The sequence below is a fragment of the Balaenoptera ricei genome, chromosome 15 (genome assembly GCF_028023285.1).
Source record: "Balaenoptera ricei isolate mBalRic1 chromosome 15, mBalRic1.hap2, whole genome shotgun sequence".
In the NCBI taxonomy this organism is placed as follows: domain Eukaryota; kingdom Metazoa; phylum Chordata; class Mammalia; order Artiodactyla; family Balaenopteridae; genus Balaenoptera; species Balaenoptera ricei.
Window position 1 is genome coordinate 4,025,985 of NC_082653.1, and position 27,294 is coordinate 4,053,278.

The 27,294-nt window shown below is 47.9% G+C and overlaps 1 protein-coding gene across 1 annotated transcript in view; it reads right to left on the reverse strand.

The window, feature by feature from the left end:
* The window catches only part of ZNF831 (zinc finger protein 831), an 80,581-nt gene extending 59,576 nt beyond the window's left edge, over window positions 1–21,005 (reverse strand). The window contains exons 1-2 of the mRNA XM_059897347.1: window positions 17,412–21,005; window positions 16,046–16,185 (exon numbers count right to left, since the gene is read on the reverse strand). Of these exons, the coding sequence (XP_059753330.1) occupies window positions 16,046–16,185; window positions 17,412–21,005 (3,734 nt within the window). The remainder of the gene's footprint in view (window positions 1–16,045; window positions 16,186–17,411) is intronic.
* Window positions 21,006–27,294: the final 6,289 nt, after the last annotated feature.

Here is a 27,294-nt window from a genome sequence, read left to right on the forward strand (position 1 = left end):
AGAAATGCAAATCAAAACTACAATGAGATATCATCTCACATCGGTCAGAATGGCCATCATCAAAAAATCTAGAAACAATAAATGCTGGAGAGGGTGTGGAGAAAAGGGAACCCTCTTGCAATGTTGGTGGGAATGTAAATTGATACAGCCACTATGGAGAACAGTATGGAGGTTCCTTAAAAAACTACAAATAGAACTACCATACGACCCAGCAATCCCACTACTGGGCATATACCCTGAGAAAACCATAATTCAAAAAGAGTCATGTACCAAAATGTTCATTGCAGCTCTATTTACAATAGCCAGGACATGGAAGCAACCAAAGTGTCCATCATCGGATGAATGGATAAAGAAGATGTGGCACATAGGTACAATGGAATATTACTCAGCCATAAAAAGAAATGAAATGGAGGTATTTGTAATGAGGTGGATGGAGTTAGAGTCTGTCATACAGAGTGAAGTAAGTCAGAAAGAGAAAAACGAATACAGTATGCTAACACATATATATGGAATCTAAGGAAAAGAAAAAAGAAAAAAAGGACATGAAGAACCTAGTGGCAAGATGGGAATAAAGACAAAGACCTACTAAAGAATGGACTTGAGGACATGGGGAGGGGGAGGGGTGAGATGTGACAGGGTGAGAGAGTGTCATGAACATATATACACTACCAAATGTAAAATAGATAGCTAGTGGGAAGCAGCCGCATGGCACAGGGAGATCAGCTCGGTGCTTTGTGACCACCTAGAGGGGTGGGATGGGGTGGGTTAGGGAGGGTGGGAGGGAGGGAGATGCAAGAGAGAAGAGATATGGGAACATATGTATATGTATAACTGATTCACTTTGATTTAAAGGAGAAACTAACACACCATTGTAAAGCAATTATACTTCAATAAAGATGTTAAAAAAAAAAAAAGTCTACAAATAACAAATGCTGGAGAGGGCGTGGAGAAATGGGAACACTCCTACACTGTTGATGGAAATGTATATTGGTACAGTCACTGTGGAAAACAGTATGGCGGTTCCTCTAAAAACTAAGAATAGAGTTATCATATGATCCAGCAATCCCACTCCTGGGCATATATCCAGACAAAACTATAATGCAAAAAGATACGTGCACCCCTATGTTCATAGCAGCACTATTCACAATAGCCAAGACATGGAAATAACCTAAATGTCCATTGACAGATGAATGGATAAAGAAGATGTGGTATATATACACAACGGAATACTACTCAGCCATAAAAAATAATGAAATAATGTCATTTGCAGCAACATGAGACCTAGACATTATCATACTAAATGAAGTAAGTCAGAAAGAGAAAGACAAATACCGTACGATACCACTTACATGTGGAATCTAAAATATGACACAAATGGACTTATCTACAAAACAGAAACGGGCTCACATACATAGAGAACAGATGTGTGGTTGCCAAGGTGGGGGGGGGCAGAGAGAAATGGATTGGGCGTTTGGGATTAGCAGATGCAAACTATTATATATAGAATGGATAAATAACAAGGTTTTACTGTATAGCACAGGGAACTATTCAATATCCTGGGATAAACCATAATGGAAAAGAATGTATATATATATATATATATATATGTATAACTGAATCACTCTGCTGTACAGCAGAAATTAACACAACACTGTAAATCAACTATACTTCAATAAAATAAATTTTAAAAAAATACTGAGCTTCTATCTACAGTTATTTTTATCTAGACTTTCTTATATCTCTTGTTGCAGGCCCTTTATAATGTACATAATACATTAGGGGAGTAGAACAGATGTATAACTGGTAAATGAACAGTTGTGCATTTCTTAGGGTGCAGGCTAAAAATTTTTTACCAATAAGAATGTGCAGCCAAAAGCAGACCAGCAAGCTGGTCTAGCCCCCCACTTGGCAGGTGAAAGAACTGAGAGGCAGAACGCCTGCAATATGCCCTAAGACCCAAAGCCCTGTAGCCAGGTGGGACCTAAACTCTTGACTCGAGTCCCTGAACCATTTTGACCATTATCGGTGGTCAGCTCTTTGAAAAGATCGTTGCACCGCTTCTAGCTGCCTGGTTGAGCCACAGGGACTCCCTTCCCTTTGCCAGCCTCAGTTTACAAGAATTCTGTTCCCTCGATGAGGCTCTTTAGAGGCACCTGGCTGGGGAGGAAGGTGAGGCAACCTGCTTGGCCATTTTTCTTTCTCATTTGTCTGAGCTGCCGCCAACATCCAGCCGCAGTCCCCTAATAATCAGGGCTGCTTGCAGAATTTAAGTAAGATCTGCAGAACTCTGTATCCTCTTGGGCGCTCATTTTCATAGCAGCAACAAGAAAAAAGTGACTATTTCTTCATCTTTTTCATGTTTGGGAGAGGCTCCACTTACAGGCCCTGTGGCCTCCCGGGCCTTGGGCAGGAGCTGTCACTCCCCAGCGGTGCCTTCCTGGCTCTTTGAAGCAGCCCATCCCTGCTTGTCGAGACCCCAGGGTCCTGAAAGAGCTATCTGAGCCCAGGTGGAGAGCAACAGCGCTGCCGGTCTGCTAATCACAACCCCCTGAACCAGTCGGGGCTCCTGCTGGGCCGGGGGAGAGTGATTTCCAAGTACAGAGACAAAGGCAGGAAGGAAGGTGGGAGGTGTGGGAGCATTCTTCCCCTGTGTGCCGTGGGTCACCTTTGCCCCCAGTCAGTGGGTGACTGCCACAAGTTGGCAGGTGTTAAGAATGGCACAGTTTGAACTGCAGGGAGGTTTGCTTTTGGAAAACGGACCAAAGCGAGGAACTGCGCTCAATGAAAAGAACTAGGAGACCGCTGAGTGAGCTCCAGCCTCTGGATTCAGATCTCATTAAGGCGGAATTTGGACCCTTTTGGCCTTGCGGGGAGCCCAAGTGGATCTTGGCATTGTCTTCAAAGCAATTTTTGTTTAGTCATGGGCAGGGTCTACTTTTTTCCCTCGTGTGTTCTCCAGAACATTCTGTGTGCAGCCCCTCCTAGAGCAGCATCACCCTGGGAATGGACAGCCAGGGTGGGGCAGGTCCTGCAAGCTCGCCATCACCCGTCCTGCAAGGCCCCTCGCAGTTCAGCAGATGCCATTCGTGCCCGTCTCCACCGCCTTCACCGGGCTGCTCGTCTGTGGCCGGCTGCTGGGACGCACACTCACCACCTTCTCGAGAGGGCTGCCCTAGGCCAGTGGGAGCCAGCTCGGCTGGAAGGCCTGGGAGAGTGTGCACAGCCCCCATGAAGGGCCCTGAGCCATTGACTGACTGTCACAGGGTGTGAGAGGCCGGCCCCTTTGCCTCTGAGCAGGACCATCTCTGGGACGCACGTCACACTCCAGAGCTCCCTGTGGGACCAGGCACGGCTGGACCCCCAAGCCTGCATCTTTGCTGAGTTCTTCCCTCGCCCTTGTCTGCTTGCGTCATCCCTTACAAGTCTCCTGAGAGCCGTCCCTGCGTAAAGCTCTTGTACGAGAACCCCCGTCTCAGGCTCTGATTCTGGGGAGCCCAATCTCACATGCAAGATCAGAGCGTCGCCCCTGCTTCTCTTCCTCTCACTCCCATCCGCCTATTTCCCCCAGAGGCACTCGGGCAGGTTTGCCAAACCTCCTTAAATATGCACGTATGCTTATAAATAGGTAGTGTCGCTTTTGTGCGTGACATTGTACCACAGAGCCATTCTTATTCTCACTTTATTTTTACTCAAGGCTATGTGTTGAAGATCAGTCTAGATTTTTGTATTCATGTCTAATTTTCTGCTTTTAGCTGTCTTGCATAGTGCTTTACATTTTGTTTTAATAAGCTGCTATTTAAGGGCCAGACTTTAAATCCAACTCATACTTGACACACCCTCTGCTCTCTTGGTCTCTCTCTGTAGATCTTCCTGTAAGAGCCGACACTATCAGCACTTATATAAGAACAGCACAGTATCTTTGTTTATAGACCTCATGGAAGACCGATCAGAAAAAAGCTTTCTTACCCCAGGTCAGCTCCAGCCGGGGCACTGGTGACTGATGGACCAAGGTCAAGAGCGCAGGGGACACCAGCTTTGACTGGAGTCCAGTGGGAAGCTCACAGAAGGAGGCAGGGTGAGGTTTGTCATGTATCTTGATGCCGGTTGACAGCCATTGACCGCCCTGCCTACTCCAATCCCGCCCTGACCCCCATGCCCACTGTCCCTTTTATCAGCCAAGTCTTGGAAGGTAGATCCAAGGAGGCAGACTTGCAGGTTTGTGTGGCCTGCCTGACACATGCTCATCCTGGGGAAGGAATATGTGGTCTGTCATATCATCCCCCTCACTTTCCTCTCTTGATCCCACAGGGAGTAACAAAGCACAGAGAAGTGGAGAGGAGGCATGGTGGACCCTCAGCATCCCACCAAACCGGACTTGGGACCGGGGTCAAGGCTCTGGTGCCGTGGAGCACGTCACAGAGGGTCTCAGCCACGAGGAGCGACAGCCACCTCGTCCCTAGGTCTGCATCTCCATCTCACTTCAGGGTTACCTCATTGAATAAGTAAAAAGTGAGTAAGTACACACTTCAGACATATGAACATCTGCTTTAGAAGGAAAAACACCATCAATTAAGAGATTTCCATCCTCCGTGTGTTCTCCTGTGCTCTCCCCTTCTGTGATGAATCTACATTTTAGGGTTTCCAAAGCACCCTTCACCCATATAACCTCCAATCTCCTCCTCACTCATCCCGATGCACTTGGGGCTTCACAATTCATTGTTCATTTGTCAGGAGCTCCCTAGAACAAGTCTCTGAGCGTCTCATGCTTCGTACAGCACTGTACACAGTTACAAATTAATCAGTAAAATCCAGTTCCATGGTCCAGTGCCTGCTCTGGGCACGGCCGAGACATTTTTTCTGAATGCTCTGAATCTCTATGCCTCTAGTTAGTGTCAGAGCAATTAGGTGTCCAAGTATGAATTTTCTACATTTTCCCATTTCCACTCTGAAAATGGACCCTGCCTTTTCTAATCCCTCTCCTTTAACTCATGTGCTTTCATTAATGACAACACCCATTTTCATTACAGTGTGGTGTTTGGAGTTGGCAACAAAGGGTCGAATGATACAGAATGGAGGGCCCTGAAATAAACTTCAGGTACAAACGGGAAGTTAAAATACAGCAAATAAGTGAAAAAAGGGGGTTGGGCCAGGGGTCTATAAGCATTTTATATAAAGGTCCAGATAATAAATATTTTAGACTTTACAAGCCACATACAATCTCTGCCACACATTTTTCATATACATATATATATACATATGTGTGTATATATATGTATTGGGTTGGCCCAAAAGTTCGTTTGGGTTTTTGGTACCATCTTATAGCCAAACCTGAACGAAGTTTTTGGCCAACCCAGTATACATATACACATTCTTTTTAAAATGTAAAAATCATGCCTACCTCACATACAGGTATACAGGACGTACACAGGGCATACAGAAACAAGCCAAGAGCCAAACTTGACCCAAGGTCCACTGTTTTCTATATAAACAAAAATAAAAATAAATCCTTCTTTACATTAATACATAGAGAGAAAGAACATAAGAGACTATCTTTTTGTATTTGTGACATTGGGGGATTGAGATAAGGAAAAATTTCTTAGACAAGAACAAAAAATAATAATCATAAAGGAAAAGGTAACTCCGTCTGACTACATCAAAATATGCAATTTCTTGATGATCAAAGAAGCATAAGCAAGGTTAAAAAATAAGAAGTCCATTTCTAACAGTACAGTGAAGTAGTTACTTTGATTGATTACCCCCATATTTACCCTTATATTGAAACCAACGAAAAATGTAGATTAAATATAAAAATGTTTACAATTTATATTTAAACGCACTGGTGTTCTGATGAAAAGGTAAGATATATTTAAAAGTTAAAAACCAAGTGGAAAAAAGTGAGAGCAATTTCATTTTGAGGGCATTTGCCAAACCAGGTGAGCTTGCCCTTTTGTTTTCATGATCCTGCTCTTCCATTTCCATTGTCTGGTGGGGTTCAGGGTGCATGATTCAAACCCAGAATCAACCCTATGTGAGTCAGGTGGAAGACCCAACCTCTACTCCTGCAGAAAACTGAGACCTCAGAGGCTATACCCTCAATATATGGGTTAATTAGGGATAATACATCCTACCCCCACCACCTGCCCAGAGAATATATATATTTTTTAATTCCAATCTTATCACTGAGTGGAGGGGGCAAAAGTCTCTCCTGTTAATTTCATAACAATAAGACAGTCTTCTCATGGGTTTGCAATCTGAATTCACACTACCCTGTGACATGGAGAAACCTACAACCAAGAATCTTATTTAAATTAGTGCTCATTGGGTGCCCCCAGGCACCTAGCAGAAGCAAAACAAATCATTACTGGAGAAACCCACCACAAAGTTCCAAAAACCTCAGCTTACCATCATAAAAATGACTAGGCAGATTTGAAAAATAATTAAATGGAACTTTAAAAAAAATTAAACATAATATTGTCAGGAATTAAATTTAAAACTCGACAGACATGTAAAAGCAGGGGACCAATTAAGAGGCCGTTGCATTAGTCCAGGGACTTCTTCTGACCAAGATGGTGTAGCAGTGACTAGATGTACCCTCCCAAATAAGAAAATGGACAAATGTCTAAAACAATGATTTTCAGGACATTAGACACCAAGCAATGAAAGCAGTGGTCCCTGAGAGAAGAGGAACAGATGAGGTGAGCCTCACGATTGCCTTGGCTTCCTGGTGGGGAAACTTTCCAGGTCCAGCACCATTTGTTGAAAAGACTATACTTTTGCCATTGAATTTCCTTTGAACCTTAGTCAAAAATCAATTGACCATGTATGTGTGGTCTATTTCTGTATTCTTTATTCTGTTTCATTGATCTATTTGTCGATTTTGATGTGAATACCACACTGCCTTGAATATTTAAGTTTTAGAGTAACCCTTCAAGTCAGGCAGTGTCATTAAGACAGCGTGGCATATGCATCAAAATAGACAAATAGATGAACAAATCATGCTGGAACAATTAGGTATCCACCTGCAAAACTAAGAACTTTGATTTCTACATCACACCATATACAAAAATTTGATCCTAGGTCTGAATATTAAACCTAAAATAATAAAGCTACAGAAGAAAACTTAAGAGAAAAATCTTTGTGGCTATGACTTAGGCTAAGATTTTTTAGTTATGACATCAAAAGCACAATCCAAAGAAAGAATGATAATTGGAATTCATCAAAATTTAAACTGTCTGCCCTTTAAAAGACACTGCTAAGAGAATTAAAAACAAAAAACAACAAAGAACAAGGCACAGACTGGAAGGAAATATTTACCACTTGCATATCGGAAAAAGGACTTATAGCCAGAATATATAAATAACTCTCAAAATTCAATAAGAAGAAAACAAACAACCCATTTTTAGTGGGCAAAAGATGCAAACAGATATTTCACCAAAAAAGATACATACATGACAAATAAGCACATGAAAAGATAGTCAATATCATCATTTATTAGGGAAATGTAAATTCAAACTAATACTATACCATTAGACATCTATTGGAATGACAAAAATTTAAAAGAATGGCCGTACTAAGTGTTGGCAAGGAGGTGGAGAAGCGGAAGCTGTCACACACTGCTCGTGGAAATGTAAAATGATACAACCACTTTGGAAAACAGCTTGGCAGCGTCTTAAAAAATTAATTATGCTTCTACCATATATGATCCAGACATTCTACTCTTAGGTATTTACTCAAGAGAATTTAAAGCTTATACCCGTACAAAGACTTGTATATGAATGTTTATAGTAATTTTTATTTATAACAGCTCAAGACTGAAACAAGCCAAATGTCTACCAACAAGTGGTTGTATAAACAAATTGTGCCATATCCACACAATGGCTTACTACTTAGGAATGAAAAGGAACAAATTACTGATACACACAACATGGATGAGCCTCAAAATAATCATATGTAGTGAAAAAAAGCCCAGCCAAAAATAAAAGGGTTGGGGAGGGAAGGTATATATTGTCTGCTTCCATTTTTATAAAATTCTAGAAAAAGTGAAATACTCTATAGTGACAGAAAGCACATCAGTGGTTACCTGGGGGTGGGAGGGTGGCAGGGTGGGCAGGAGGAAAGAATTACAAGGAGATACATGGAAACTTTGGGGATTGTGGATACGTTTACTTTCTTGATAGTGCTGTTGGTTTCACCAGTGTGAACATGTCAAAACTTATTAAATTGCACACTTTAAATATGCATAATATTAAAATTCAATATACGTCAATAGAGCTTTGAAAAAAACACTCAGTGGATTAAGAAAATTAGTAACGTTTTAAAGATACATCCGAACAAAGTATCTAGATTATAGCAGGGAGAGACAAAGTTGTTGAAAATAGAGGTTAAGAGACATGAAAGATCTAAGATGCATTATTTCGATGTTCCAAAGAGGAGGGAGACTGGGATGGAGGCAACATCTGAAGAAAGATGGCTGAGAATTTTCCAGGTAGACGTCAATCCAGAAATTATAGAAGCCCAATGGATTCCTAATGGAATAAATTAAAGTGACGTGTACCTGGATACATCAAAGTAAAAGTATGGAACACCAAAGAAGAAGATCTTGAAAGTAGCCAGAGATAAGAGACCTTCAAAAGACAGATGAGTAGACTTATAGCTGACTTCTCACCACAAAATAGAAGCCAAGTGATGATGCAATAACAGCTTTGATGGATGAGAGGAAATAACTGTCAACCTAAGACTGTATACCCAGAAAAAATATTTTTCAACAACAAGGATGAAATAAATGCACTTTCAGGCTAATAAAAACTGAGATTTTTCTTCTCTAAAGGAAATTCCAAAGAATATACTTCAGACAGAAGAAAACAATCCCAGAAGGAAGATCTGACATGCCAAAAGGAATGAAGAGGCAAGATATTTGCAATTATGTGGGTAAATATAAATGAACGGGCTTAAAAAGTCAGATAATAGACCTGGAAAAATATCTGCAGTATATATAACAGGCAAAGAATATATGCAAATCTAGGATATATACACAATCTTACAAATTCTTGGTGGGCAAAACATGAAAAATCTGCTCCTAACAAACAGTAAGAATATGGGAGCAGGGCAAACTCTCACTGTTAGCTGGAGGAAACCTACAGTGACACAAGCACTCCGGAGAGTGATTTGGTAATAACTTGTAAAGTTGAAAATGTGATTATCTTATAACCCAGTAATTCCATTTTAGGTATATTTCTTAGAAAACTTCTCACATTGTGTCTAAGGAGGCACATATAAGCATGTTCATTGCAAAGTTAGCACACACACAAAAAAAACTGGAAATGATTTAAATGTCCATAAATGGGGGAATGGAAAATACAGTGTGTTATTTCCATGGGATAGAATACTCTACAGCAATTAAGATGAATGAATTTTATCTGTATGTACCAACATGGCTAGATCTTCAAAAACACAATATGGAGTTTAAAAATCAAACTGAAGGATAAATTCAGTGTGATTGATATATATATATTGATATATATATATATATATATATATATATATATATTTTCTTAACAGTGTAATATATATATATATATTTTTTTAAAGACACCAAACAATATTATATATTAGTGGATACATTGATTTGTAAGGTATGAACCCATGGATGGAAACAGTACCAAACCCATAAAACTACATAATTATATTTTTGTTTTATTTCTTTTATTTTACATAATGTATATAATAAATAAAAGTAATATTTTATTTGCTTTATTTTTTTAAGGCTCAGAAGCAAATATGATAAAATGTTAACATCTGTTCATTCTGGATCATCACCCATGAATCTGTTATAGATTTTCTAAACTTTTCTGTACTTTTTATTTTCTTTTTCAAAAAAAGAGAAAAAGATGGGAATTCCCTGATGGTCCAGTGGTTAGGACTCCATGCTCTCACTACCGAGGGCCCAGGTTCAATCCCTGGTCAGGGAGCTAAGATCCCACAAGCTGCACAGCACAGAAAAAAAAAAGAGGGCTTCCCTGGTGGCGCAGTGGTTGGGAGTCCACCTGCCAGTGCAGGGGACGCGGGTTCGGGCCCTGGTCCGGGAAGATCCCACATGCCGCGGAGCAGCTGGGCCCGTGCGCCACAACTCCTGAGACTGCGCTCTGGAGCCCACGAGCCACAACTACTGGGCCCGTGTGCCACGGCTACTGAAGCTTGTGTGCCTGGAGCCCGTGCTCCGCAGCGAGAGAGGCCACCGCGGTGAGAGGCCCGTGCACCGCAACGAAGAGTGGCCCCCTCTCGCCGCAACTGGAGAAAGCCCGCGCGCAGCAACGGAGACCCAATACGGCCAAAAATATATAAATAAAATAAATAAATTTATTAAAAAAAAAAAAAAAGAGAGAGAGAGAGAAAAGAGAATGGATACTATGATATATGAATTTTACCATTCTCTGTGAGCTGAGGCCCATAGGGTCATCTCTGATACAATATTTCATTTTCTGTAGAATGTAAAGACAACTGAAGTGAAAATGGGGACATGAGTTTAAAAATGGGCTTCTTTCTTAAGGAGAGAACGCACGTGTTGATAGTTGATAGATAGGTAGATAGATGATAGATAGATAAGGTAGATAGGTAGACGGACGGATGGATAAATAGATAGATAGATAGATAGATAGGGATATGCATGCATACATACATATGTGAGTGGGTAGATGGATATATAAATGGATACACACATCATACAGGCAGTCATACACCCTTGGGTGGATGGATGGATGGATAGAGAGTGTGGTAGGCAGATTATACCCACCACTACCCCCACTGCCCACAGAGATGTCCACATGCTAATCCCCAGAACCTGTAAATATGTTACCTTCCATGGCTAGAGAGACTCTGCCGATGTGAGCAAGGGGAGAGGCCTCTCAAATGAAGACAGTATCCTGATTACCCAGGTGAGCCCAAGCTAGCCACCTGCGTCCTTAAAAATGAAAGAAGAGGCAGAAGATTGGGTCAGAGAGAGGAGACTGAACAAGAAGGAAAAGTGGGAAAAGGACCCAACCCCTCCTTGCTGGTTTGGAATGTGGAGGAGGGGGGCCGTGAGCCAAGGAATGGAAGTTTGCCAACAACCCAAAGGAACAGGAAACGGAGCCTGGAGCCCCCAGAAAGAAGTGTTGCCTGGGACACCTTGATTGTAGCCCAGAAAGACCCATATTGGATTTCTGACCTACAGAACTATAAAACAGTAAGCGTGTCTTGTTTAAAACAACATACTAAGTTGTAATCTGTTATAGCAGCAATACAAAACTAATATAGATAGATAGACACACAGATACATAATAGATGATGGATAGATGATAGATCCCTTACTTCATCAAACAGAAGTTTTTCTGTTTGATTGCCTGCTAAGTAAACATATCTGAAACAAATCCCATGTTACTATTGACTTCTGTTATAAACTGGTCATAAGTTACTATGTGAAAAATGGATGGATTTTGAAATCCACAGTTGAAAACTTTTGAAGGGAAAAAATAAGCTCTATGTATGGCCTCCTGAGCAGTGAATTTGAAGCACCTTTTTTTTTTTAACATCTTTATTGGAGTATAATTGCTTTACAATGGTGTGTTAGTTTCTGCTGTATAACAAAGTGAATCAGCTATACATATACATATATCCCCATATCTCCTCCCTCTTGCATTCTTTTTTTTGAAGCACTTTTAGACATCTCCTCTCATCATTTTCCAAGCATGGGTGCTCAGAATTGAACACTGACTCCATGTTTCTGAAGATGGACCAAATATGAAAGAGAAATGGAGAGGCTGTTTCTCTGAGAAGCTCTATCATCTCATGCCACTCCACTGGCAGGAAAGTAATTAAATTTGAGACTTCATGTGGGTCAAACTGGCAGTCTCCTTTATCAAATCTTTGCAGGCCAATGCTATAGAACCAGTGGTCTAAGAAGAAATTTGCCTGTAAAGGGAACCCTTTCCTTATAAACCCAGCATCACGTTCCCTTATGGACACCTGTCCAAAGATGTGTCCCCCTCATTAAAAGGACAAGTCTTAGCAGCCACGTACAATGAGTGGGATGATGGAAGACACAGGGTCAGAAAACTCAGATTCTCATCCTAATTCCACTAACTGGGTGAACTTGGGGAAGCCATTTCGGGCAGACACACCCTAGGGTGACCCTATGAGTCAAACCTTTGTGGAATCCCTTCCCCTTGAGTGTGGGTGGAACCTAAAATTTGCTTCTAACCAATAAAATATGGCAAAGGTAAAGGTATTTTGCTGATGCAATGAAAGCTCCTAATCGACAGGTAAATGATCCTGGGTGGGCCTGACCTAATCAGGAGGGGCCTGTAGAAGAAGATCTAGAGGTCAGAGACTTGAGACAGCACAGACACATTCTCTCTCCACTGTTGGCTTTTAAGAAGCAAGCTGCCATCAATTCCATGCCTCAAGAAAATGAATTCTACCAACAACCTATGAAGGGAATAAAACAAGACAATGGGATGGAGAAAAAAAGGGGGGAACCACTGAGGTACAGGGGTCAGGTGAGTCTCCACCACAATGCCGACATCTTTGCTGAGATGAGGGGGAGCCAGCCCCATGAGGAGCCAGAGGTGGTGTGTGCAGGTAGAGGTAAACAGATCAGCATGTGCAAAGGCCCTGAGGTTGGAATGACTCAAAGGACGATCATGAGCCAATAAAGGCACAGATGATGAATGAATCATGGTCGACCAGTCAAAGTTTGGTGGATGTAAAGACTTCAGCAGCATCATCCTCAGTGCACCCGGTTGGAGGCTCCAGGACAGAGCTGTCGAGCCTGGGTTCTGACCTCTCCTGTTTGCTCGCCAGGGTCCCTCTGCCCCCTCACTTTTTCACCTGCAGCCTCTTGCTGAGAAGCTCACTGACTGGGAGGCAGAGTTTTGGCTCCCACAAAACCGGATGTAAAGATGAAGATTTGCAAACATGCATGTCTATGAGGGCCAGGCAGACTACATGACTCAACGTAAGACACTAGGGAACAACCTACAGACTGCGAGAAAATATTTGCAAATGATGCAACCAACAAGAGATTAATCTCCAAAATATACAAACAGCTCATACAGCTCAATACCAAAAAAACAAACAACCCAATCAAAAAAATGGGCAGAAGATCTAAATGGACACTTCTCCAAAGAAGACATACAGGTGGCCAAAAGGCACATGAAATGATGCTCAACATCGCTAATTATTAGAGAAATGCAAATCAAAGCTGCAGTGAGGTATCACCTCCCAACGGTCAGAATAGCCATCATCAAAAAAAAAAAAATCTACACATAATAAATGCTGGAGAGGGTGTGGAAAAAAGGGAACCCTCCTACACTGTTGATGGGAATATACACTGGTGTAGCCACTATGGAAAACAGTATGGAGTTTTCCCAAAACAATAAAAATAGAGTTGCCATATGATCCAGCAATCCCACTCCTGGGCATATATCCAGACAAAACCGTAATTCGAAAAGATACATGCACCCCTTTGTTCACAGCAGCACTATTCACAATAGCCAAAACATGGAAACAACCTAAACGTCCATCAACAGATGAATGGATGAAGTTGTGGTACATAAATACAACGGAATACTACTCAGCCATAAAAAAGAATGAAGTAATGCCATTTGCAGCAACATGGATGGACCTAGAGATGATCATGCTAAGTGAAGTAAGTCAGACAGAGAAAGACAAATACCATATGATACCACTTATAGGGGGAAACTAAAATATGACACAAATGAACTTATCTCAGAAACAGACTCACACACATAGAAAACAAACGTATGGTTACCAAAGGGGAAAGGGGGGTGGCGGGGGGAGGGATAAATTAGGAGTTTGGGATTAGTAGATACAAACTACCATATATAAAATAGATAAACAACAAGGACCTACTGTAGAGCACAGGGAACCATACTCAATATTTTGTAGTAACCTATAAGGGAAAAGAATCTGAAAAAGAATGTGTGTGTGTATAATGAATCTCTGTGCTGTACACCTGAAACTAACACAATATTGTTAATCAACTATACTTCAATTTTTTAAAAAAAACTAAAAAAAAAAAAAGGGAATAAAAGACACTAGGGAGAAGTGGGGACTGAGGCATGCTGCAGAGCACAGGCACTGCCCACAGGCGTAGCTGCGGCTCAGCCCCAGCCAGCTGCCGCCCTGCAAGAAGACGGGCCCAATATCTTCAGAGCTTCAGATATTTTAAGAAAGGCTGAAATCCAGGTTTATATGTGAAATTTCCTGATATTTATTATTTGGATACTAAGCGTCAAAACTTTCAACAATGTTGCAGGCCAAATAAGATTCTTACATGGGCTGTGTTTGGCCCCTGGGCTGCTGATGGGTTTGCAAGGCATCCTGGAGAGACGTCCCCAGGCCTCTCGGAGGACCAGCCTGGGACCATCAGCCTTATCTGGGAATGTTTCCCCAACGGCCTACACGTGTGGACACCTGGCACCTAGCAGGTGCACAATGAATGTCTGTTGAAACGGTCAAGTCCCAGTGTTGGGAAGGAGGGAACTGTAAATGAGGCACCCCACCTTTGTCCCCCTCCCCACATCTCCCGGGACTCTGCCTGAGGCCTGGAGACTTCAGGCTTGCCAGCTGTCACTCAGATGTAGTGTAGTGCTTTGTGGGAGCAAAGCCACGTGCCAGTATCCCTGCGCTCCCGGGATGTGGCTTGGGTGATGTAAAGCGTTGCTCTCCAAGCTAGCTCTCTGGACCAGCAGCCTCAGCACCACCGGGGAGCATGTTAGAGATACAGAATCTCAGGCCCCATCCCAGACCCACTGAATTTGACCCAGCATCACAAGAAACCTCCAGAAAAGCCTAGGTGACTCTCATGTCCATTACAGGCTGGGAGCCCCTGGGCAAGCTGCTGTTTGGCACATGGGCTCTGGAGTAAGGCTCGCTGGTTCAGATCCGAGTCCTTGGGGAAGTTGCCCGACTTCTCTGTGTGTCTCAGTTTCCTCGAGAGAAAAATGGGGAGTCATCGTGCTGTGCCTGGCACACAGCAAGCCCTCAGCGATGCCAGCTCTGGAAACGTGGTCCTGGCAGACAAGTGAAAGGGGGTGCAGGGGCCTCAGAAGAGGGTATGTCATCTCTGGCCACTGAGAGTCTGAGCAGCCGTAGGCAAGCATTAGGAATCTGTGTGGCCTCTCGACAAATACCTATGTCTGGATCAGACACTGACAGTAGGAGAAGGTCAGGCGTTCTAGGAAGGGGAGATTGCGGGTGCAGGAGAGCCTTGGGGATCTGGGTTCAGAGTGTCAAATAGAGAGTAGGCGAGGGCTGGGACCATATGACATCACACTGAGAGGGAGGGGGGCGACCATGGGAAAATGGGACCGAAAAGCTTTGCGGGGCAGGGGGGCGGGGTGTTGGAGGGAGGAGGGTCCGCAGTGGGCAACCTGAAGGGTTTTGAGCAAAGGAGCGAGACAATCAGAACGACGTGATGAAAGAGGGGTTTTAAAATCCATCTGCTCCCCCCACCCAATTTGCAGTCGGGAGATTATGTATGTGCACAGGTCACGGAGAAAAGTCTAGAAGGGCATAAACCTAAACATGATTGTCTCCGAGCGGTGAGGTCACTAGGATGTTTCATTGTCTTCTCCTCGCTCATCTGTATTTTCTAATTTTTCTGCAAAGGACATGTATCACTTGCATAATTAAAAAAGCAATAAAAGCTGTAAATAATTAACATGCTCTCTCTTCAGGACTGAAACTGGATGCATGTGTTTTCAGCTCAGTTATTTTGAATATTTGCTGGATGCCTGGCCTTAAAAGAGGCACCACTGAAAAACACACAGCCGGTAGACTGATGGAGAAACACACTGAGTCCTTTAACCATGAAACCCTAGACCCCCGTTCCTAAACAGGACTCTGTCTCTCTCTCTCCCGGGAACACAGAGATGCCTTTTGAATCCCTTGTGAAGTTTTCCTTGGGAATTTATTGAAATCACAGTCTGCAGTTCCTGACGCTGTGGGCACACGGGGAAATGACAGAGGTGGCCACACACCCTACCTTTTGGAGCGGACGCTCAGTTGTTTCTGCTTGCTGCTCCCACGAGGCATCTTTGCCCTCCTACGAGGCCATCCTCTCTTCCGTTCTGGCTCAGACATCCAGTCCTGGGATGGCATCCCTGGGGCTGTTGGGTCGGAGAGCTGAAAATACCAGGCACGCTGGCGTCATATTGCTCACAGCCCTCATGGTGGGAACAACACAGAAGGGTTCTCTCTCTGCAGACAGGATGCCTGTCTGGGGAAATCGGGCATCGAAATGCTGCATTGCCAAATGGTCTGCGCATTGCTGGGCGGAACCTTCTGGAATCCTGCCTGGGCTGGATCCACAGAAGAAAAAGCCCAGACCTTTGGTGATAACGGGAGGTCTAGGGAACACCGTGGCCGGCTCCTTTCCCTCCTCCAGGAACGCCCACGCCCAGTACCTGATGGCCTTGTGGAGGAAGGAGGCTAAGCTGGGCCTCGGATTCGTCCTCTCTCAGGCCCAGCACATTCTTTCTTAACCCCCCACTCTCGGGATGAAGGCAGTGTTACCATGAGCACAGCCTTCAAGCTCTGGGACACAGGCCCTGTTGTTCCACACGATTAAGTTACAACTGAGGCTGCAGGATCCTCTTCAGTCACCCTGGCCCAGGACATCCCAGAGCAGGACAACACCCTCAATTATACGATCCAGATGCACGGAGTCGCTCTCCAGATGGGACTACAGGGACTTCCCTGGCGGTCCAGCGGGTTAAGACTCTGCGCTTCCAATGCAGGGGGTGCAGGTTTGATCCCTGATCGGGAAATAGGATCCCACATGCCACGAGGCACGGCCCTCCCCCGCCCAAAAAAAGATGGGACTATAAATTTATTTAGTCACCAGTGAGAACTCTCTAGAGCACCCGGCTCCTTTCCCGATTTGCCACTGCTCCCAGGAAACTCATGGGTAAGCTGAATCTGACCATAGCAACTATTTTCTCTGGAGTCCCTGGTATGATAACTGTCTCCTTTTAAGGGTTTTTGTCTGGAGTCTATCTCTCAAAAAGGGTTTCTGATTTATAAGCTCCCCTGACCAGCGTTTCATTTTTACTGTTTGCCTCTGCTACCAGGAAGCTCAGCGTTAAGGTTTATGTCTAGTTATGAAAAATCTCACCCGGAGTCTTGGGTACAGTCATTCTGTCCTTTGAAACTTCTTTTCTCATGATTTTCTTTGGTTTTATTTTACATGTTGAGCCTTTTTTTCTCTCCCTTGGGAGCAGGCTGAGATGTTATAATGGACAGCAGATGCCACACAGGATGGCTTCATACTTTCTCTCCATCGCTACAAGTCCTGCCTGCCAAGCGTCCTCCCTCAGCCCCCAGGGCCCTGGCACAAAGCTGGGTGTTACCTTCAATGTCTGCGTCTGCCCTCCTTCTCCAGGGCTTATCCTGGTCCGTCCTCCAGACACCGCTTTGCTCACCGGCTGGGCGTCAGGACCCTCACCCCGGAGGCTGCCGCCAGGGAAATGCGGCGCCAGGTGCACGGAAGCGTTCTTCTCTTTCTGCTCCATCGGCAGAGGGAGGCTGCGGCTCAGGCAGCACCACGTGAGCCGGGGCTCAGCCCTCAGCGAGGGGAAAGGCCCCTGGGCCCTGCAGCTCCCGGGGGGCTCTGCGGGCGCACACAAGGCCAGCTCAGGCCAGCCCGGGGGCGGGACGGCCGAGAGGACGGAGCCGGGCTGGCGGGAGCAGCCGGCACTGAGCCCCGCTAGCGGCCCTGAAGGAGGGCCCCGCGGGGCACCCTCAGGAGGCCCCCCCAGCTCCCCAGTGGATTCCCAGGGATGGAGGACGCCCCCAGAGGGCCTGGCCCGCGCCCGAGTGCTGCTGCTGCAGACTTGTTGGGTGTCATGGGTCCCACTCCTCCAAGAGTCACACGTTGGCGTGGGCGGGAAGGAGGCTGCCCCCCTGGGGACCCCAGCTGCTGAGGTGCCAGTGTCCAAGCCTCCTTTCTCCTCTCCCTGCACCCCCTTTCTCCTGTCGCACGGCCTGGACCAGCTGGGGTCCTCCCCGAAGCTGTCTGCTCCACCAGGGGCCTGGCCTGAGGTTGGGCTGGGAAGCAGGGGGGCCTCCAGCCCCGACTCCATAGAGGATGCCGGTTCCTCAGGTCCCCCTCTCCTGCAGAGAAGGCCCCGGCCTTGGCCCGGCTTCTGGGGGACGGGCGGCGGGTGACGGGTCTCTCCCTGGGGTAACCTGAGGAGGTACTGTGGGGGAAAGGCCACGTCCACTGGGCCAGCGAGGACATGGGGGGCCTGAGGCTGCGAGGCCAGCTGGGAGGGACACCCGGGGGCTGCAGCTGTAGCACGTGGCCGAGGATCCATGTCCCGAGGCCCTGCCCGCCTCAGGGCCCCAGCCCTGCCCCTCGCTGTGCAGTCGTCGCCTCCAGGCAGCCCACCTGGCTTTTCCCCCGGGTCACTGTCCTGGTTCTGAGGGGGCGGGGAGGCAGCCTGCATGGGGCCCCCCGGGGTCTCTCTTTCTGCTCCCGGGGGCTCCTGGCAGCTTAACGCCTCCACCTTCAGCTTCTTCCTCTCCGAGGGGAGCTTGTCCTCTGTGGGCTGGGGCTCCCCGGAGCTCCCGCCCGGCTGGCTTGGGACCATGTGGTCCTGCTGACAGAGCTCCTTGGCGCCCCCTCCGCCACCCCGGGTGCCGCCTTCCAGCTTGGGGTCCGGCAGACCCCGCCTGGGAGCCTCTAGGTCACCTCCTTTGGGGGGACTGGGTGCTGGGAGCAGCTGACACCCCAGCTCCAGCTTCCCGTTTGGAGGAAGCAGAGGGCTCTTGCTGCCCAGGCAGAGGGGTCCTCTGCAGCTGAGGGCGGGGCGTGAGGCAGCCCTGTTCACACGGGGCTGGTCCCTGCCTCCGGCTCTGGCCACTGTCTCCCTCTGCCTGGGGGGCTCAGTCACCAAGAGGCCCTCCCGGGCCGGTGGGCTTGCACAAGGCGCTGGCCTGGCCCCCGTGGCAGTGTCCTCGGGGCCCGGGGGCCTCCTCCCGTCCTGGGAGGGGGCTGCATGCCCACCACCCCCTGCGTCTTGCTGGAGAGGACGGTCCAGCTCGACCCCACCGCCCGCTGTGGCCTCCCTAGCCTTCTTGCCTCCGCGGTGGCCGGCTTTCGTTTTCTGGTAGATGCTCTTGAACGTGTCCTTCCCGTACACCTGCCACTTCTCCTGGGTGAACCTCTTCAGCCTCCTCTGGCCCCGTTGCTTACCAGCCGCCTGGCCCTGGCCGGCCTGGCCCTCCCCCGCAGCCGGTCTCTTTCCCTCCGGGTCCTCCGCCGGGGCCGAGGCGTCTCCCGTCGGGGGACACGGCAGGTCCTCCACCGCAGCCTGTCTGACCAGGGCCCGGGGGTGACCGCCAGGGACATCGGCCAGTCGGGCGAGGGCAGGCCTGGGGCTCAGAGGCTTCTGCCTCCGGGACCAGGCGTCCCGGGGGTCCGGCGGCTCCGGCCACGTCCCCGTGCCCTCGACGAAGGGCAGCGAGTTGCTCCTGGTGACAGGCACACATTCGGTGCCGGTGGAGAGCTGCGTGGGGACCGAGTGGAAGAAGAGGGGCCGCGCCCTGTCCGGGGCCGCGCAGGTGGAGCGCGCGGCGCGCAGGGCGGCAGGCAGCCTCCTGGGCTCCGGCGGCCGCAGGTCGAAGTGGAAGGAGTCCTTGTAGGTGTAGGGCATGGGCAGGTCGATGCTGCCCTGCTTGGACAGGACCGTCTTGCGGGGCCGCACGTGGGCCAGCTGGGGGTCGTCCACCACGGCCTGGTTGTGAGAGATGAGCCTGGCGATGCGCTCCTCCAGCCGCCTCTTTTCCAGCTCCAGGCCGGCCGCCCGCTCCGCGCGCCCGGGCCCCGGGCCTCCCTCGCCCTCGGACTCGGCGCTGTGCTCGGACAGGCTGTGCAGGGGGCTGCCGGCGGCCGGCGGCTGCTCCGCGCTGTCCGAGCGGGACAGGTAGCCCGAGTCGGTGCTCTCGCACTTCCGCAGCCGACCCTCCGAGGGCTTGGCATCCCCGGGCTTCTCCACCTGCTGCGGCTGCAGCGCGGAGGCCGGCCTGCTGGCCGTCGGGGACCGCTGCTCCGGCAGCTTCCGCCTCGGCTGCGAGCTGGCCAGCGGCAGCCCGGGGGCAGAGTCTACAGGGGCCTCCCTGACATCGAACGTGGACCCTAGACAGGCAACAGCGTCCAACTTCAGGTCCAGGTTCTTGGCAACCGGGGACAGATGCGCCGTAGGCAGCAGGCAGTGCCCAGCGGCCTGGGCGCCCGGAGAAAGGGGTCTCTCTGATCGTGCCCCGTGGGCCCCGGAAGGCACTCCGGCCTTGTCCCCCTCCTCCGGGAGGCTGCTTCCCCCGCCGTCCGACTCCGAGGACAGCCTGGAGTTGTTGAGGTGTGTCTGGGTCCGTCTGTGCTTGTACAAGTTGCTCTGGGTCTTAAAGGCGATGCCGCAGGTGGCGCACGGGAAGGGCCTCTCCCCCGTGTGGGACCGGATGTGCTTCTCCAAAACGCTGGGCTTCAGGCAGTCGCGGCCACAGTGCGGGCACAGGTACTTGCCGGCGTTGCGCACCTTGCCGGGGCTGCCCAGCGCGGGCCCCAGGCCCGGTGACAGGATGGGCAGAGCACCCACGAAGTTCACGGTGAGCGCTGGGGCCGCTGGCTTCCCCGCCTGGGTGGCACCGGGCCCTTCAGGCTGCAGCAGGGGGCTGAGAATGAAGGGCACGCTGCCCCCGTCCACGCTGCCTGACACGAGGGGGGCACGCGGCTGGAGGCCCCCCGGAGGCACCGTGTGGTACAGTGGGATGGGCAGGGCCTTCAGGAACAGGGTGGGGGCCAGGCCCTGCTCTGGGGGCAGGATGATGGGGCCCAGGGTCAGGTGAGGCGAGGCCTGCCCACCTGGGGCCCCTGGGGGGCCAGAAGCAGGAGCTGGCTGGTCCCTGGCAGGCAAGGCAGGGCAGGTGACTTCTGGCACCTCCATCCCACATCGTCTGGGTGGCCCAGGATGCTGGACAACCTGTGAGCAACAACCACACTTTACTATGGGTAACTCTCTGCTCTCCTCATACAGTAAACCCTTCCCACCCCCATCAGGCATTTCGTCACCTCCACCGAAGCCACAACAATCCGCCAAGAAAAATACCCTTATCCCCATGTAAGGAAAGGGGAAACTGAGGCTCAGAGAGTGGAACTGACTTGTCATGCAGCTGATATGTGGCAAAGCAAGGTTCAGACCCAGGTCTGTCTCAATCCTAACTCATTTAATACACCCAAAGGGAATTCTCTTTTTTTTTTTTTTTTGCATCTTTATGGGAGTATAATTGCTTTACAATGTTGTGTTAGTTTCTGCTGTACAACAAAGTGAATCAGCTCTATGTTTACATATATCATCATATCCCCTCCCTCTTGAGCCTCCCTCCCACCCTCCCTATCCCACCCCTCTAGGTCGTCACAAAGCATCGAGCTGATCTCCCTGTGTTATGCAGCAGCTCCCCACTAGCTATCTATTTTACATTTGGTAGTGTATATATGTCAATGCCACTCTCTCACTTCTTCCCAGCTTCCCCTTCCCCCGCCCCCCGCACCGTGTCCTCAAGTCCGTTCTCTACATCTGCGTCTTTATTCCTGCCCTGCCACTAGGTTCATCAGTACTGTTTTTTTTAGATTCCATATATATGTGTTAGCATACGGTATTTGTTTTTCTTTCTGACTTACTTCACTCTGTATGACAGACTCTAGGTCCATCCACCTCACTACAAATAACTCAGCTTCATTCCTTTTTATGGCTGAGTAATATTTCAAAGGGAATTCTTTTTTGGGGGGGGTTATCTTTTGTTTTTTAAACATCTTTATTGGAGTATAATTGCTTTACAATGGTGTGCTAGTTTCTGCTTTATAACAAAGTGAATCAGTTATACATATGTCCCCATATCTCTTCCCTCTTGCATCTCCCTCCCTCCCACCCTCCCTATCCCACCCCTCTAGGTGGTCACAAAGCACCGAGCTGATCTCCCTGTGCTATGCGGCTGCTTCTCAAAGGGAATTCTTGATTCTTCCCCTGCACACAGGTACATGGCAGGCTTGTCACCGTCATCCCCCGACACCCAGTGCAGTGCCCTGTGCAGAGGAGACACTCAGAAAATGTGCTGATTTCATGAAAAAGAAAAGTCGTGTAGCTCAGCAAGGTCCTCAAAGTCCACAGTGATTCCATGGGCTGGGACAAGTCCCTTTCCTCAGATGGGACTCAGTTTCCAGGTCTGTAAAATGGGCACCTCCCTAGGGCCCTTCCCACTCTGGAGTTCAGAGTCTCCGCTATTGGATGAGGACAATAAGGAAGAAAACTGACCTGAGGGGACACTTACTAGATGGAGCAAATGAAAATACAAGATTCCTAGCTAAACTTGAATTTCAGATAAACAATGCATACTTCTTTAGTATATGTATGTCCCAATTCTTACATGGGTCTTGCTTACACTAGAAAATTATGCATGATTTACCTGGAATCAAAATGTAACTGAGGGGACTTCCCTAGTGGCACAGTGGTTAAGAATCCACCTGCCAATGCAGGGGACACAGGTTCAATCCCTGGTCCGGGAAGATCCCACATGCACAGAGCAACTAAGCCCATGCGCCACAACTACTGAGCCTGTGCTCTAGAGCCCACAAGCCATAACTACTGAGCCCACATGCCACAACTACTGAGGCCCACGCACCTAGAGCCTGTGCTCTGCAAGAAGGGAAACCACCATAATAAGAAACCCACGCAAAGCAATGAAGAGTAGTCCCCCAGTCGCTGCAACTAGAGAAAGCCCACGTGCAGCAACGAAGACCCAATGCAGCCAAAAATAAATTAATTAATTAATTTTTAAAAAATGTAACTGAGCATCCTGTATTTTATCTGGCCACCCCAGCAGGAAAAAAAGCACTTCTTTAGCCTCAAGATCAGCCTTGGGTCTCTGCTCAAAGGTGGGGCTTCCAAAGCCCCTTCAAACCCAACAGAGACACAGTTGGTTCCCTCTCAGCCAGGGGGAACAGCTGGGCAAATGCTAGGAAAGGGAGCAAGAGAGACCCAGCCATGCTCTTCCAACTGTGGGAGGGAAAGCCAGATGCAATGAGAAAATGTAAACAGGCCCATGGCTACAGAATTGGGAGCCTCCAGACCCTTCACCCTCAGGTGCCCATCCCCCAGGAGCTCCATTGGTTGAGCTCCACTTCAGCCAATCCCCAGCTTAGCTCCTCAAGAAAAACAAATCCAAATTCCAGCCTTAGCAGCAAGACCGTTCAAGCAGGGAAAGGTAGAAATCATGGCAGCTCATACCAGCTCACACTGGCTCACAAGAGCTGACTGTTAACTTTTCAGAAATTTTGCAAGCTAGTTGTTAAATGTGGCCATAATTAAAAGTTAAATTATATAGACTTACAATTCAATAAATTATATTAAAAACAATGTTACTACAACTGGATAATCACATGCAAAAGAATGAAGTTGAATCCCTACCTCACACCACATACAAAAATTGACTCAAGATTGATCAAAAACCTAAATGTAAGAGCTAAAACTACAAAACTCTTAGAAGAAAACATCGGAGTAAATCTTCATGGCCTTGGATTTGATATTGGGTTCTTAGATATGACACCAAAAGCAAAAGCAATTAAAAGAAAAAGATAAATTGGACTTCTTCAAAATAAAAAAAAACTTTCATGCATCAAAGGACACTATCAAGAAAGTGAAAAGACAACTCACAAAATGGGAGAAAATATTTGCAAATTGTATACATGATAAATCCAGAATGTATAAAGAACACTTCTAACTCAATAACAAAAAGACAAACAACTCAATTGAAAAATGAGCAAAGGACTTGAATAGACATTTCTCCAAGGCAGATATACAAAGGCTAAAAACACATTGTAAAGATGTTCAGTATTATTCGTCATTAGAAAATGTAAATCAAAACCACAGTATGACTTCATATCAACTAGCATATTAATAATAATAATAAACTGAAAATAACCAATGTTGGTAAGGATACGGAGAAATTTGAACACTTAAACACTGCTAGTGAGAATGTAAAATGATGCAGCCACTGTGGAAAACAGTTTGGCTGTTCCTGAAAAAGTTAAACACGGAACTACCACATGACCCAGAAATTCCACAACTATGTATATACCCAAAAGAATTGAAAATAGGTATTCAAATAAAAATACGTAAATGTTGATAACTGCACAATACAAAAGAGCCAAAAGGTGGAAACGACCCAGATGTCCATCAACTGATGAATGGATTAACAAATTGCAGTCTATCTGTACAATGAGATGTTATTTAGCCATAAAAAGGAATGACGTATTTATACAGGCTACATCATGGACGAGCCTTGGAAATATGATGCTAAGTGAAAGAAGCCAGTCTCAAAAGGCCACACTGTATGATTCCTTTTACATGAAAAACCCAGAAGAGGAAAATTCATACACACAGAAAACAGATGATAGTGGTTGCCAGGGGCGGAGAGGGAGAGTGAGGCGTGAATGCCTAACTGGGTACCAAGCTTCCTTTATGAAAGGAAGTGATGAAAATGTTCTGGAACCACATGCAGTCAGTAGTTGCACAACATTATAATGTACTAAATGCCACAGAACTGTACACTTTAAAATAGCTAAAATGGTGACTTTCATTTTATGTGAATTTTATCTCAGTAGTAGAAAAGGAACTAAATACACCAAGCTCATCACTTACTAATTATTTTATTACATCTTAGCATGATCAGTGCTCTGGAGGTTACTCACGTGGATTGCATCGGGATGGTGGAAATACTACGTAACGGGGTGGCACCCCACATCTCCACCTCTTGCCAATTTTAGGTTCAGTAACGTCACGTTCATAGCTTGCGATTGGCCGTGGTGGGAGTATTTACAGTACAGAAATTGGCAAATGCTACAGTCAGTCCTTTGTTTCTTTTTTATCCCAAGACCATCATTCCCATTCTCTGTTCCTCATAAACCTGTCTACATTAGAGATCTCACAGATTTGAGACCTTATAATTTTTTAAGGAAAGATTTAAAGACAGAAATCCCTGGAGATGGGTAGGAGCTATTAGAATTCCTAAGCACTGATGTGAATGGAAGACAAGGCTTCCCTCAAGCTGAGAAAGTTCGAGATGCTTCCCAGGGGAACCATCAGACCCGCCTTCCTGTCCCTGCTCACCAGGCTTGCTGGTGGACACCCCTGAGACCCAGCTCCCAGGTCACTTGGGCACAGCTCCTGGAAGGATCAGATGAAATAACGTGTGAGAAAACACCGAGGGTGGCGTCAGGCACGGAGGAAGTGCTTGGCTCAGTTGAGTTTCCAGTGATACGCCATAATATTTTGAACTATTAACTAGCGAATCCTCCCCACCCCACCTTCCCTCCTACCCCTTGTCTCTTCCCCATCAGTCAATGCAGCTGGCTTCCTTCAGTGCCTCCGGGAAGGGATGCCATTCTCAGGTGCAATTCCCAAGAAAGAAGGTCATTATAAGGATTCTATTTGGGAGGTGATTTCAGGCAATGCTAGCAGGGGAGTGGGAAAGCTGGGGTGAAGGACGCTTTAAAGAGTGTGTCATCAAGCCAGTCCCCACTGAGGGCAGCTGGAGCTTACTAAACTCGGCTGGGGACCAAGAGATCACATAGAACGCGTTACCCCACAGGGGACTGAGGGAGCAATGGTGTGCTGGCATGTCCACCTGGCCAAGGGGACACACCCGGCGGGCTCTGTGGCCCCAGAAAGTCTTATGCCCAGCAATGCTGCCTGCAGCTTGTTCCAAAACGGTAAAATGCAGAGGGGGATTGATGGGCAGGGCTTCCACTGAACTTGCTGTGGCAGAAACAGAGTAAAGACTTGTGAATTCCAAAGCCTAAACCCTAAGGGGAATCTGATGAAGACCAGCCAGTTTTCCCCATCCTCGGGTTGGGAGGAGGTGGGAGGGAAGAAAGTCGGAGGGAGGCGACGAGACCCTCCAGCTTTGGCTTCAGAGGGGACTTGGGTGGAGAGAAGACCTGGGACCCCCTTCCTCAGAGCACTCGGGAGAGGCGCCCCCCCCGCCCCCGGGACAGAATAGCAATAGCCCGAAGCCCGTGTCCAGGCGGGAGGGAGGGAGGAAGCCCTCAGGGTTCTGTGCCCAGAGCCGGTGCAGCTCAGGATGAGCACCCAAGAGGGGGCTGAGAGTGACGGAGAAAATGGGTCAGACCAAGGGTAATGCTGCAGGAGGGGTGACTCAGCGTGGAGCTTGGGGAACTGGGGGCTGAGCACCACCTGTCCCCCGAAATAAGCCCATCCTCAGGGGAGAGAGGAAAGAAGCCCAGAACTGACTGCCTCGGGGTGGGAGGAGCGGGGGCTTCAAAATAGAAATTCCAGAAAAAGAGCGTTACATTTCTGACACACCTGCCACGATGATTATTTTGCTCTCTCTGCAGCCTGTTCTGTGATCACAGCGAAATCGATGCCTTTTAGTAGCAGCTGATCGCTGACTGGGAGGCAGCAAGCCCACCAGCACCTTCCTGGGGGATGTGGCACTTTTCCTGGGAAAGCCTCAAAGGGCTGCCACTGATGATTGTCACTCTGAGCCAGGGAGGTGGCAAGTCGTCCCGTCCCCATCGGGCAGGGGCACCAGGGAAGCCTCTGGGAGGACCACCTGCTCAGCGAGACACACTGCCAAGCTCTGTCCCCGCGCCCCGTCGCCATCCCGAGGGTCCACCCTGCAGACAGCTCGTCGGACCCCTCGCTTCCTCCCTCTGCCATGCGTGGGTTCCCCACTCCCCAACAGCCCCCCAAATCTATGTTCTTCTGAGAGAGTGTGCCACCCCATGGGGAGGGAAAGTGACTATTTCCAAAGCCCCCTTTCTTCAAAGCAAGCCACAAGGGGGCCTGGGCAAAAAGAGAACGTGGGAATGCCACAAATAGCTTTTAAAAACTCATGTTTTTTGAGAATCCACCTGCCAGTGCAGGGGACACGGGTTCGAGCCCTGGTCCGGGAGGATCCCACATGCCGCGGAGCGACTAAGCCCGTGCGCCACAGCTGCTGAGCCTGCGCTCTAGGGCCCGCGAGCCACAACTACTGAGGCCCGCGCTCCTGGAGCGCATGCTCTGCAACGAGAGAGGCCACCGCGATGAGAAGCCCGCGCACCGCAGCTAGAGAAAGCCCGCGGCAGCAATGAGGACCCAATGCAGCCAAAAATAAATAGATAAATAAATTTTTTTAAAAAACAAAAAAACCCAAAAAAACTCATGTTTTGGGCCC